Consider the following 13620-nt stretch of genomic DNA (forward strand, 5'->3'; position numbering starts at 1 on the left):
ATGAGAAAATTTAGAATGCTTGAAAGTGTCTTGGTCCACAAGGCAAGATAGATGATGGACAAGTGGTAGTGTGATTCACTCTCCATGCATGGAGATGATGAAACAGGAACGACAATGATCATTTCTCATATTACATATAGTCTAGCATATTACGTTGTTTGTTTCCGTCAATCTAAATAAATGGTCTAAATTTAAGGTATGGCATAAAGGTACACTTGACGGTCAATAGTTAACATTTTCCGATCATCGAGCTTTTCGATTGTTCACATCAAGTAAAGCATAACTCTCTATCCCTTGAGAGTCACAAGGAATTGACATGCTCAAAGCATAGAGTCTCCATTTGTTTCAAACTTGGTTGAAGAGGGCATAGTGGGTGAACCAATTCCCTTTATGGTTGGACTAATATGTCCCAAAGATCTTAAGTGTCCAATTTGACCTACAAACCTAATTTACATGGGCAATCCCTCCAAATATAAAATTAAAAAAAATTATATTGATAATTTGTTCTTCCCTTTCCCGCTAAATCCAGAAATATATAAATAGGTCCTCCCTCACAAGTCTAAGCTCACACCATCACTACTGCTGCTACTACAAGTTAATTCACAAAGCAATGGAGGCTTCCACATTTACCCTTCTGCTTGGCCTTCTTGCCTTCCTCACTTTCTTAGCTTCTTTCTCTGCTGCAGAAGATCACTTCCATGAATTCATAGTACGTATTCATTCATTCGTATACACAGTCATCTTCATATTTGTATATTCGTATTCATAACGCCTTCGATTTGTGTGTGGAAATTTCGAAATAGGTTGAAGCAAAGCCAGTGAGGAGGCTGTGCAGAACCCACACCACAATCACAGTGAATGGTCAGTTCCCGGGACCAACTTTGGAAGTCAGAAATGGAGATTCCGTTGCCGTCCAAGTTACCAACAGAGCAAAATACAATATCACCATCCACTGGTATTCTTTCATCATAGTTTACGATTCTTTTGAATTTTCCGCTGCTAATGAGGCTCTGGTCCAACCTATATCTGACAAACAAAGAGAGTTTGGCGCGTTTTAGAGAACTCAGGAGAACAATGCTCTAACGATCAATATCGTATCAAGACAGGGCACTAAACCGTGGTTTATACACTGCTTAATGTCTGTATGTCTGTCTAGTGTTCGCCCCAAGTTTTTACAATGCTTATTGTTCTATATCTTTCAGGCATGGACTGAAGCAGCAGAGAAATCCATGGGCTGATGGTCCTGAATACGTCACACAGTGCCCTATCCAGCCAGGAGCTACTTATACATACAGGTTCACAATCACAGACCAAGAGGGCACTTTGTGGTGGCATGCTCACAGCAGATGGCTTAGAGCCACTGTCTACGGAGCCCTCATCATCTACCCTAGATTGGGTTCTCCCTACCCCTTCTCAATGCCGAAACAAGAAGTTCCCCTTCTTCTTGGGGAATGGTTTGATCGAAACCCCCTTGATGTCCAAAGGCTTGCGGCTTTCACAGGAGGAGCACCTAATGTCTCTGATGCATACACCATTAATGGCCAGCCTGGTGATCTTTACAGATGTTCCAAACAAGGTTTGCTAAAATCCACTTTGCTTAAATACGCAAAAATAAAATGATGTACAATGTGTTGACATAAGGAAACATGGCAATGCAGAAACCATTCGAATTCCAGTTGAATCGGGCGAGTCACTTCTCCTGAGAGTCGTCAACTCTGCACTCAATCAAGAACTCTTCTTTACTGTTGCCAACCACCAACTGACTGTTGTGAGCGCTGACGCAGCTTACACAAAACCTTTCACAACCAGAGTTATCATGCTAGGGCCTGGCCAAACAACCGATGTTCTGGTTACTGCTGATCAGCCCCCAGCTCGCTACTACGTGGCTGCTCGTGCCTATCAGACTGCCCAGAATGCACCCTTCGACAATACCACCACCACTGCTATCCTTGAGTACAAGAATGCTGCTTGTTCAAAGAATGGGAAACCTTTAGCACCACTATTGCCTAGATTGCCAGCTTACAACGACACAGCAACTTCTACTGCATTCACTGCTCAGCTAAAGAGCCCATCCCAGGTCAAAGTCCCCATGCAGATTGACGAGAACCTGTATTTCATTGTGGGTTTAGGACTGAATAATTGCACAGTTCCTAACAGCCCTCGGTGTCAAGGACCAAATAACACCCGCTTTGCAGCTAGCATGAACAATGTTTCCTTTGTATTCCCAAGAAGCACCTCCTTAATGCAAGCCGCCTACAGTGGTGTACCTGGTGTCTTCACCACAGACTTTCCACCTGTTCCTCCTGTGCAATTCAACTATACCGGAAATGTGCCCCGGGGACTATGGTCACCTCGTCGTGGAACTAAGCTCTACAAATTGAAGTATGATGCTAATGTACAAATAGTGCTTCAGGACACCAGTATTGTGACAACTGAGGACCACCCTATGCATCTTCATGGGTACCATTTCTACGTGATTGGATCAGGATTTGGAAACTACAACCCCAGAACAGATCCAGCGAAATTCAACCTCGTTGACCCGCCACAAAGGAATACCATTGGAACACCTCCAGGAGGATGGGTAGCTATTCGATTTAAGGCTGATAATCCAGGTAAGATGCTAATCTCGTATCATAAGCTTTCTTCTAACTTATTTTTGTACACTATTTTGATGTTTTTTTCACTTCTTAATCCAAATAGGTGTCTGGTTGATGCATTGTCACTTAGATGCACATCTCTTCCTGGGTTTGGCAATGGCTTTTCTAGTCGAGAACGGAAACGGACCACTACAGTCTGTAATTCCTCCTCCAGTAGATCTACCACGATGCTAAATTATCAGCAGAAGATCACACTAGTAGTTGGATTTCACTATTGAAATTGAAAGATTTGTTGTTCTCTTGCATTCTTAGATTATTAAGTATTAGGTTGAATTTGGCGCAAAACCAAGCACAATGATGTTCTAGGATTTATACAGCCGACCTCACTTACTGGGATAAGGCTTTGTTGTTGTCGTTTTATTAGGTTGAATTTGTCAATGAGTTCCCATTGTGATTTCCTTTCCAGTATCGAGTCAAGAGTTGGACAGTGCTCCAACAAGCAGCTACGTTGTCATGTTATGATTTGTTCCCAAATTCAAGTAAAGGAATATTAGATTTGAACAGTTCAGAATACATATCTTATTCAGTCCGGCTGAAGAAGTTGAGGTTCCACCATAAAACCAAAAGATAGTATGGGGAGTAGCCCAATTACTTATGAGCACATGCAAGGTCCCTTCTTTTCCCGATGCGGGATTCATGCTCTCAACACCGGCTTTCAGATAATGAGTTGATAGCTCAACATATGAAGGAAACATGACTTGAGATAAACCTAGCTTATATGTTGTGAGATGGTGCCAACTTCCCCAAAGGGTGCACTGTCCAGTCTACATAAAACCGTTATAGAAATAAACTACTGCAACTCTTACAGCAAACTCAACTCCTAACATGAAGATCACAACCAAGTTGACTAATCCTCCATAATCTATTATCAAACAATAAAAAGAAAAAAGCAGGAAAGACGCATGATATGCAAAGCATATGGTATGTAGTGAGGAGATGCAATTTCTTCGATTGCAAGAGAAAAAAATTCAATTAACCACAACTGGATAAATATGGTTTTTTCTTTCTTTTTTTCTTTTCAGAACCGCTTGCCTTAGAACAAAATGTTAGCGTAAACAATGGTACACCTACTTCTCAGGGAGACTAAAACCAAAACGTCAATGTAAACAAGATTACGGTAACTACTAACAACATAGAAACGATAGTTATGGATTATCAACATGAATCAGCATCCAGTTCACTAAAGCTGCATGTGTTGGTTAAAACCACTCACCAATCAGGCAACAAACTTCAAACATCGAGTATCATTGTGTATATTCTGGCAACGACCCGAGCAGAAGCGCACCCCACACCTCACACATGTGTAGGTGGCAGCAGAACCACAAACAGTGCAGAAATGGCGGCGGGAGGTAGAGCTTGGTGGTCCCACTGCTGCCTTCAGATAGGAAGGAACATGAGGAGGCAAGGAGTCGAGATTTGCCTGTTTCCATGAGAAAAATTATGTAACGAAAGACACATCAAGGCAATTCAAATCCTAAAAGAATATGTGTAGCAAAATCCCTGTTACCTCATGTAGAAGCTCAAGGAATGTTCTTGGGGCCTTCTTGGCCTCAAGAGCTTTTGCCTGCCGGGTTTTACGTTTGGTACCCTTAGACTGCTTCTTTGTTATAAACACTGCAGCAGCAGTTCAAATTGTTACTTCTTATCCTTCATTCCATCAATAATTGCAGAAGGAATTTCCTAAACGTTTAGTTATTAACTTATTACCTTAACCAAATTCGACTGGAACAGAACAACAAAATCCCAGTAAGACTACCTAACCTACAATTGCCTTTGATTGACCACTTACTGAAATAACTTCAAGTGATGAGAGAGAGGGGGAGAGAGGGGGAGAGAGGTTGATCACAAATATCTTCCGTCCTTACATACCATTTGATGGCCATACTTATACACCATAACTAATTACTTAATAAGCATTTCCCAACCACATAATCTTAAAATGCCTACATTTGAAATCACAATGCACTTCGGTTTCAGATGCAAAATCATTCAAGAGAGTCCAAATCCCACTGCCGAATACAAGATAATAACTTCTTTTCGAAAACAAATAGGAAAATGAAAAAACCAACAAGAACAGAGAGGAAAAAGAGAAGTTGCATTAAAAAATTACCATCATCATCGTCAAGAGAAGCTTCATCATCGTCGTTAACTTCTACCGTCTCCAAACCAGCATTATCATTTTCCAAAGCTTCAAGCCGAGCAAGGGCAGCCTAAAACCAACCAGCATAACCCATCAACACTAATAAACTTATGCAAATTCACAGAAAAAAATCACCAAAATATTATAAAATACATATACGTTACCTGCGTGCGGTTGTCACTGCTCTGGAGGGCAGCAGTCATTTTCGAAGCAACCTTTCGAGTTCGACTCGACATTCGGCGCAATGGGTTGGACCCATCGTCGTCCATTGCTGCAGGAACAAGTTGAAAGGAGTTTTCTTTACGAAAATTCTGGTGCTGAAAAATCGACAGCGATGGCTTTCGATCAAGAAAGCAAGGTTGGAATGAGAAAAACCTTTCTGGGTCGGATTAATCTGGAGCTCACTGCGAGTGGTTCAGCTAAAAGTCGTCTTTTATGAAATTAAGATTTGGGTAGTCGCTCAATTAGCGAAACATATCAGATAAAACAGAGACAATTGTATCAGCTAGAATATGTGTGAGAGAGAGAGAGAGAGAGAGAGAGAGAGAGAGAGAGAGTTACAGCACAACAATGGAGGAACTTGCAGCGAGTGGAGGGTCCTGGAGGAGGAGAGGGCATGGAAGGAAGTGAGAGATTTGGGCTTGGACTCCAATAGAAAGTAATTTCTTTGTTTTCATTTGTAAATGGACCTTGGAATTGGGAATTGGTATGATGAGCCCAATTTTGCAAATCCAGGTAATTATTCACCCAAAGATTTGATTAGCACACTCAGAATCAAAATTTCTTTTTGACATTACAAGGTAGTTATAGCTTAAGAGGTTACCAGCATTAATCCCCAACGTAGGTGCAAAATAAACAAAATACAAGATGACTTCCATCATAAAGTTCATAGTTTCATTTGGATCTCTTTTTAATTGTACAAACAATTATTGGTACTTTGAAAAATTTATGGCGCAGTTGTTAAAGTGTAGTCCTTCCCCTATGGAAACATTAGAAATGAACATAAGATATGACTTTTATGAAGTGCTAATAAGAATTTCTTTTGTAGTGAAGATGATTAACTTTGTTAGAGAGTCGAGAATAGATGCTTAATTATGTTTATGTTTTGAGTTGAAGTAGAATATAAAATGAGTACATGATATGAAGTATCTGTACATGTAATAGCGTATGTTACATCACTATGTATACATGAAAATTATATACATACTAAAACCCAATCGAAGAGTTACTGTTCATAAACACAGTGTTTTGATGATTTTGCCCCCATTTTTCTTGTTCTTCTCCGTCAATTTTTTTTTTCAACTCACACATTGAATTGACGAAAATACCCCTTTGAGACTTGTAGGGTCATCTAGTATTGCGTTTCTTGAGCTTTCATTCTCTCTTCTCGACATCAAATTTGTTTATCAGCCTCTTTGTTCCTCTACTTTTTTCACGTGCAAATTTTCTCTTTCACTACGCCCTCGACTTGAGAAAAAACAGCACACGAACCAAGCTTCGAGCTTCAATCCGCCACACAGATTTCTTCCTCTTTGCACCTCTTTTGAAATCCCTCTCGTAAGTTTCCTAACTTTACCCTCAATTGTGTTTTCTCTCTCTTTATGCGCTTTCAAATTTTCACATTCTATATAAAACCCAATCAAAGAGTTACTGTTCATAAACATAGTGTTTTCACAATTTTGTCCCCATTTTTACTGGTCTTATCCCTTATTTTTTTCAGCTCACACAAAGACAAAAATACCCCTTTGAGACTCGTGGGGTCACCTAGTATTGCGTTTCCTGAGTTGTCGTTCTCTCTTCTCGATAGCAAATTTGCGTCTTAATCCTTTTGTTATTCCTATCAATATTTACGTCTAAATCCTTTCTTTTTGAAACTGTTATTCAACATGGTTTCGACCTCTTGAGATCGTGAGTTTAATTAAGATTATCGTTTTTCTGTGTTTGGGCAGGAAAACGGAGGAAGAGAAAGAAACGAACTTTGGATTTGTTAGAAACTTCGTAGATATTCCATGCATTATTATATATTGCAACTGGAACATTTGGGTAACTATTAACCTTTTAATCAAAGCCTACATATGCTAATAGATTTGTAATTAGGACCAAAGAAGTTAATTGCTTTTTTCTTTGAATGGCTCTACTAATTATCCAACAGGGCACTTTGTTTAATCATATATATATTCTGACCATGAAGAATATAATTCATGAGTCCACTCATCTTGATGCAACAAAATTAAGTTTCATTTTACTGCTGTTAGTCCACAGGGTTTATCAAATTTTCTTTTGAATATGTGGAGTTAATTTGCTCTTTAATTTTAGAATTGTTATTGGCTTTCCAAAAATTCATTTTGCACTTCTTACAAGTGTACTTTCTTTTTTTAAATATAGAAATTTTGGTGTGCACGATGAGAATTTTGGAGTGCCAATAACAAGTCTCTTATTTTTTATGGAAGTTTATATGACATAATTTTAAGCTTTTACATGAATCACATGTATGTAAATGGTATTACCTATATATGTATATATATTTAGAATTTTCTACATATTTTATACGATTCAAACATGCAGCATCATGTGGGCACCGGCTTACCAATTTTATTCAATCACCTAAACTCTATTAATTCTACCTCAGCTCGTTGCAATTCCCTATTTCTCTTCAAATGCCATTTTTCAAAGCCTTTACCTAGCTAGCAATACATACACTGGTTTATGAAATACCAAACTCTGGTTAACTACACCATGAAATCAACAAATCCTTCACCTTTTGAGTAGGGCTAGGGCTACATGCAAACCTTCCACTTGTACTATCTGACCCTTGCCCTCTCAAAATCTGCTGCTGTACCACTAACACAGAAGCAGTACAACAAAAATCAAGAGAGGAAATATAGTCCCCAATTATTCCCAACTCATCATTTTCCCTCCAATATGAGAGCCCAGATACAAGCACAGGATTGATCCCTTGTTTCCTCCCCACAATCCAAAGGTCATAATTATTTTCAGTATCATCATTCACTGATTGAATGGCTGAGATTGTCTCTTCCCCATTCCTAACCGTCATTTCTCTATAACTCACCCTCTCATTCCTCTCATTCTTCACCCAAAACCACGTCACAGCGCCATCATCCAACTTCTTCTCCATCTCATCATCACCTACAAAATTATGCGAAAGAAACCGAATCACAGTCAGCGACACGTTTAAGTTCCCGGCCATCCTATCTGCATAACACAATGCCTCCCTAGAATCCGCTCCGCCCAAAAATAGCACGGCAAAATGTAGCTCCCTGTTCCTAACTGCCAGTTGGTTATGTCTAACACGAACCTTGTCAACCAGAACTCCAACTGAGCAAGGTGCATGGGCCAACACATTTGAATTGACAGATCCAACCCCATGCCTCACAATTCCTGTTAATTGTTGTCCAACAGTATCCCAACACTCCTTGTGAAAAGGCAAGATTATGATTGTGGCATTTTTCACAAGAGCTAGGTCACAAATGTCTTGGTACATTGTTCTATTTGGCACTACAGCTGTGAAGGGATGGAGCCTAACACACTCACCTTTGGTTTCTTGGTATTGCTGCAAGACATTGTGGATTGTGTGACAAACTGCATATTTTGAATCATGCTCTTCTTGCTTTTCGTGGTCTATAAGCACAGGTGAAGCCCGGCCAACAAGATCGATGAGACGGAGAGAAAAGATTATGAACCGGGTGCTTAGAGTTGGATTGGAAATCTCAAGAAGGTTGATGAGGGAACCTGTGCTATCTTCATCATATATACATAGGACTATGCGAAGTTCTGCGTCTGCCTGAGGAGTGTGCTGGATGGTTCTCCGTTTATGGACCATGTATGGCCTCGTTGGATCATAGAGGATGCTGATCAAGGGTGTGGATATTGCAGTCATTGTAGTGAGGGATAGCACCATCATTGTAAACCCTGGAATCCCCATTATCTGTGCATATACACACACAAAACAGCTAGCAAGTGAGTTCGGATGAGGAGAAATATGTTTCATTTATGATTTCTAGGAAAAGTAAAAATGCTACACCCTAAATTCAAAAGCAATGTAGTTTAGATATAAGCACAAGCCGGTACATGAAGAAATAGTAGGCGCTTCACAAATAAGCTCATCAAAACTCGATTATAGTTAAAAACACCAAAATGATACGTAAGAAGTTTTCTCTAGTTTGATTATTTTGAAGTGTCTCTCAATAACATTAACAGTTGTCAAGAGACTACACACACGTACTTATTAGGTATAAAATGTCTTGGCAACAAATCTAAGAAACTTTATGCAATTAATGGAAGATCACAGTCATTTTTTTTTTACCGTCTACTATAGCAGTTACTGTGTTTATTAACAATGTCGTATACTGCAAGAAGTACAAATTAACTGCCATGTAACATGATCCTGATACTTTCTATAAGTCCATTTAACATTTCTTTCATATGCATGCCAATGACGTTTACCTTTTTGTCCATCCAATGGAGAAAAACCACTATCTCCACTTGACCTTTTAGGATCATCATGAAGCTGAGCGTAACACCATCTCTGAGTGGCAACTCAAAGAAGGCAGAAGTGATTAGGGTTCCAAGCAACTTAGCCACATAGGCAGTCAGAGTGATGGCAAACATGGGACTCAAGCTTGACCAACCAGCAGAGCTCATGGCATTCACATCCACAGAAAGACCAACCAATGCAAAAGAAAATGGCATCAAAACATCCACTATAACCATCTCACTCCTCTCCACAATTGTTGATCCAAGCGGAGGGCCATCCGGGATTGCCAAACCCAACCAGAATGCACCGTTTGCGATCGCGATCCCGGTTATGTCAGCCAAACCCCCCATCACTAAAACCCCCAAAAAAATCATCACCACATACCCTTGGTTCACTGGCTGCCCCTCTGGGGTGGTCTCAGCAATTCTCACCAAACTTCTTCTTATCACAAACACAATGAAGGCCAGATAAACAACCAAAGAAATCAAGTACCATAACACAGCCAGGTGGTTGCCCTCACCTTGCTTAGCTGCCTCAAATACAATCATTACACCAACTCCCATTGCATCGCTTATCACCGATATCGACAATGCCAGTCGTCCGATCTCCGAGCTCAGAAGGTTGAGCTCTTTGAGGATGGAGTGGATGATTGGAAACAATGGTAGGGCCAAGCCGGAGGAAATGAATCCGAGTGAAGAAATTCTAGCTAGTTCTTTGTCCATGGACTTGCGCAAAGTGAATGCAACAATTGATATAAGTATGAAAGGGAGGAGCACTCCAGCAAATGCTATGTACAATTGTTTCTTATTTGCCTTTTTCACTAGGGAAATGTCCATTTTCACTCCGGACAAGAAAAAATAGTAAGTGAATCCAATTGCTCCAATATTTTTCACTATGAATTGTGAATTTTTGGGGAACATAATTGAGGTAAATTTTTCGCTGCGGCCTAAAATTGACGGTCCAATGAATATACCACCCTAAACAAACTTAATCAAGTCAATTGTAATACCAAAATGGTGAATTCCATACAAACCTAGCTAAGAATATATGAACTTTAGAATGATATATAGGTATATATGCACACATACATGAAGGTTAGACTGCAGATGACTCTTTGGGCATTCGAATCAAAGCTTTGAATGCTCAGAGAGTGCGTGCGTGAACATTTTTATATATGCATATATGTAGTAACAAATTAATATGCAAGATCTCTTAGGGAGAAGAGGAACGTACAATGACTTCTGAGACAATTCTGGGTTGTTTGAATGGCTTGAGAAGAACACGGAGGATACGAGTGAGGATGATGACCAATGCAAACTCTAACAACAAAAGTGTGAATGAATTTTTCAATGGATTTTGACCATAAAGTAAGCTGAAGGAGCCTGCCTCTCGAGCCTTTCCACATGAAATAATAATTGAAGGGTAAACATTGTTGAGATTTATGGATCCATTGTCGGACTGAGCTTTCAAGGACGCCTGAAATCTGTTTGAACTTCCATCCCAAGGGGTTGGGAGATGGTAAAGTGGGAATTCCCTAACCATGAAAAGAAGTGACTGGAAACCCTGACCATGCAAATGTTGAGAGAGAGAGAGAGAGAGAGAGAGGAAAGGCAAAGAGGGGTGTGGACATGCGTTAATAAGGGATAGAAGTTCATGAGTTTGAGAGGTTGCCAACAAAAAACATATAGTTTGTGAGGTTGTCGATAGTTTGTGCATTCCCTGTGGGAACACAATATTATCCATTTCCTTACTAGTTCAAATGTTACCTCTACAATTCTATTTAAAAATTGATATAAAAATGTTGAAATAAACCATTTAAACATGAGCGGAGCAAAGAATAGAATCCTTTTTATGTAGTTTTATTTTAACAAACAAAAAAATAATAATCCTAATATCTAAAATTGTTTCAATCACAAAATAATTTTACGATTTTTCAGCATAAAAATCAATGAAAACTTTAATAATTAGGCATGTGTCAAAACATATTTTAGTTCTTTTTAATCAACAAAATATTTTCAGGCCCTTACTTGCCTCTCCTAATCTAAAAGCTGTACACCATAACCAATTGCACATTTCTTGATTTTTCACCCCTAACGTTTCAGATTAGGGTTTTGGCCAAGCCTCAAGGTACCTGTTTTCCATCCATGTATGTCAGAGTTGCGCTGCTTATCGAAACGGTTGTTCCAGAAAGCCTTGCGGGGCATCTTCAATTTTCTGAAGCTTTTCTAGGGTTCCAAGCTCTGGATGGAACCCCACACTTGGCGTCTCCAAGTGATGATTCACATCTATGAAGCATGGATGGTGATACGATATGACACAACACGGTACTATAAAAAATCTCTAAAGGATACGATATGCCATGGATACAACAATAAAAATATATAAATTAAAACATATTTTAACATGAAAATATCCAAATTCTAGTTCATTTGATTTGTTGAAGAAGAAAAGTTGGAAATCTAAACTTCCTTACATACAAAAGAAGAATTGCGAGTTATATTCATTGTTTCAAATAGAGGCACGCTCTTCGATTAATCAACTTTCAATTAAATCTCTGTTTTATATTACTTTCTCCTCTTAGTTTCTCATCTGAAAAAGGATCCTAGCTAAAAGCCATATACTTGTATCCCAAAAGTGAAGTCAAATTTGTATTTGTTGACCATAATATGCATCCGATGAGAATTTAACAAGTATCTATTTGATAGAGTATAGGATACAGGATACGTGACCAAACTAAAGTATCGGCGCTTCATAGGTTTACGTACTCTTCAGTCACATGTGGTTCAATATCATAATCGATATGATGTTGGTTTCCAATCATGCATCACAGGTTCAAAACTCTCCCTTTACTAAATTAGTATAATAGTTTTGAATCCTCTCATCTCCTTAATAATAATAAAGGAAAAGGATTCTCGCGAGATCATTTTCCTGGGAATTCTAGGGATCCCGTGATCGTGACCGTTTATCGTATATCGTGCAGTTAGTTTTCGTTAGGTACTATTTATATGTAATTTTAAATTTTAAATTTTAAAATAATTTTTTATCGTACGATGTACGATGACCAGTTACGATCACGTGATTCCTATCAGCTTCAAGAAAAGGATTTCCAATAATAAAAACACTCTTCACTCACTGACCCCCACGTACCTTCCCTGCTGTATGTATCTGCCCGTCTTCAGCTTCCATTTGACTTTTTTTTTCTTTAGGAAATTTTGCGAACCAATGCCCAAGAAAGTTTGATTTCTTTTTGTTTTGGTTTTGTGGGTTTGGTGTTAATTGGTGTAAATTGGTCATTGAATTTTCAATATGAAAGAAAGATTGTGTTTTTCAAACTAGTAAAGAAACTTGGAATTGGGCATTTGGAAATTGCCACTTGAAAATTTGGAGTAGAAGAAAACTGAAAGAGAGAGAGAGATGGGACGGCTTGGTTCTCTCTCTCTCTTTCTCTCAAGTATGCGAGACAACCCCAGATTTGAGTTGAGGTTGGCTTTAAAGTTGTCCTTGCTAGCCGCTAGGCTCCCACTCAGTTCAGGAGTAATCTTTTGTTGTAATTTATGCGTTCTACATTGCAGTATCCATTTTCCAATGTAGAATCTGCAGTGCAGTTCCATGGTTAAATTAGTCATTTGATAGAATTATAGAATGAATTTTTATGGAACATTTGGTTTAATGAAAAATTGAAAATTGAATTTGTTTCTTCTTGTTCTTATTAGCTTGGTAAGTTGGATAACCTTTATTGATTATTTTATTTTTAAAGTATTTGTCATTCTTGGCAGTTGTTTGTTCTTATCTATTCTATTAAGAGAACCCCTCTTGTCAAATTTTTATCCCATTTGTTTCTATTTTTCCCTCACTTTTGATACACAATATTGACACGAGGAGGGCAAAACAGTAATTTTGTATCTTTTGAGAAAATGACAATCATATCCCTATTTTTTCTATTTTACCCTTTTTTTTTTAAATGACATTCATATTCCTATTTTACCCTCGTAAGACAAAACATTAATTATTTTTTATTATTAAGAAAATTCTCTTTGTCAACCTTTTGAGAAAATGACAATCATATTTCTATTTTTCCTATTTTATCGTCACATTTGATACACAACGTTTGCATAAGGAGGACAAAATAGTAATTATGTACCTTTTGAGAAAATAACAATCATATCCCTATTTTACCCTATATTAAGAAAAAAATATGCCCTTATTAAGAGAAACTGCCTCATCATCATTGTCCCATACTCTTTTTAAAAAAAAATTAAAAACTAATCACACTCCTTAATCAAAAACAAAAAAATTAAATGAAATTGTGTTGCCAAAATTAGATTAAC

General features: G+C 38.4%; 3 protein-coding genes across 4 annotated transcripts; 1 reads left to right on the plus strand and 2 right to left on the minus strand.

The window, feature by feature from the left end:
- Positions 1-552: 552 nt before the first annotated feature.
- LOC137715960 (laccase-3-like) lies at positions 553-3160 on the plus strand. The gene is made up of 5 exons (XM_068455329.2): positions 553-709; positions 804-955; positions 1203-1576; positions 1659-2612; positions 2701-3160. The coding sequence occupies exons 1-5, from the start codon at positions 611-613 to the stop codon at positions 2829-2831; spliced, it is 1710 nt and encodes a 569-aa protein (XP_068311430.2). The 5' UTR covers positions 553-610; the 3' UTR covers positions 2832-3160.
- A 480-nt stretch (positions 3161-3640) lies between these two features.
- On the minus strand, positions 3641-5388 carry LOC137715961 (SWR1 complex subunit 6). Of its 2 annotated transcripts, XM_088691529.1 has the most exons (5): positions 5173-5311; positions 4962-5068; positions 4768-4867; positions 4165-4271; positions 3641-4077 (listed from the first exon to the last, which is right to left on the minus strand). In XM_088691529.1, exons 2-5 carry the CDS (start codon positions 5064-5066, stop codon positions 3874-3876), a joined length of 516 nt encoding a protein of 171 aa, XP_088547655.1. In that variant the 5' UTR covers positions 5067-5068; positions 5173-5311; the 3' UTR covers positions 3641-3873. The 2 variants fall into 2 exon arrangements, with proteins under 2 accessions (XP_088547655.1, XP_068311431.1); XM_068455330.2 differs by having other exon boundaries at positions 4962-5388.
- A 1899-nt stretch (positions 5389-7287) lies between these two features.
- Positions 7288-10879, minus strand: LOC137714789 (cation/H(+) antiporter 24-like). Its single transcript, XM_068453925.2, has 3 exons — positions 10526-10879; positions 9262-10269; positions 7288-8743 (listed from the first exon to the last, which is right to left on the minus strand). The coding sequence occupies exons 1-3, from the start codon at positions 10832-10834 to the stop codon at positions 7523-7525; spliced, it is 2538 nt and encodes an 845-aa protein (XP_068310026.2). The 5' UTR covers positions 10835-10879; the 3' UTR covers positions 7288-7522.
- Between the last annotated feature and the right edge of the window lie 2741 nt (positions 10880-13620).

This window comes from Pyrus communis, chromosome 3 (genome assembly GCF_041283825.1).
Source record: "Pyrus communis isolate YQ-2024b chromosome 3, ASM4128382v1, whole genome shotgun sequence".
Lineage (NCBI taxonomy): Eukaryota > Viridiplantae > Streptophyta > Magnoliopsida > Rosales > Rosaceae > Pyrus > Pyrus communis.

Bases quoted from the DNA above. Each gene is read 5' to 3' on its own strand.
- LOC137715960 (XM_068455329.2), top strand. From the start codon at position 611: ATGGAGGCTTCCACATTTACCCTTCTGCTTGGCCTTCTTGCCTTCCTC. The intron at 710-803 runs GTACGTATTCAT...ATTTCGAAATAG, and splicing joins ATCACTTCCATGAATTCATA to GTTGAAGCAAAGCCAGTGAG. The intron at 2,613-2,700 runs GTAAGATGCTAA...TAATCCAAATAG, and splicing joins ATTTAAGGCTGATAATCCAG to GTGTCTGGTTGATGCATTGT.
- LOC137715961 (XM_068455330.2), bottom strand. From the start codon at position 5,066: ATGGACGACGATGGGTCCAACCCATTGCGCCGAATGTCGAGTCGAACT. The intron at 4,868-4,961 runs GTAACGTATATG...GGTTGGTTTTAG, and splicing joins GCAGTGACAACCGCACGCAG to GCTGCCCTTGCTCGGCTTGA. The intron at 4,078-4,164 runs GTAACAGGGATT...TCATGGAAACAG, and splicing joins TCCTTGAGCTTCTACATGAG to GCAAATCTCGACTCCTTGCC.
- LOC137714789 (XM_068453925.2), bottom strand. From the start codon at position 10,834: ATGGTTAGGGAATTCCCACTTTACCATCTCCCAACCCCTTGGGATGGA. The intron at 10,270-10,525 runs GTACGTTCCTCT...AAGTTTGTTTAG, and splicing joins GAATTGTCTCAGAAGTCATT to GGTGGTATATTCATTGGACC. The intron at 8,744-9,261 runs GTAAACGTCATT...GTATATGCACAG, and splicing joins TCCATTGGATGGACAAAAAG to ATAATGGGGATTCCAGGGTT.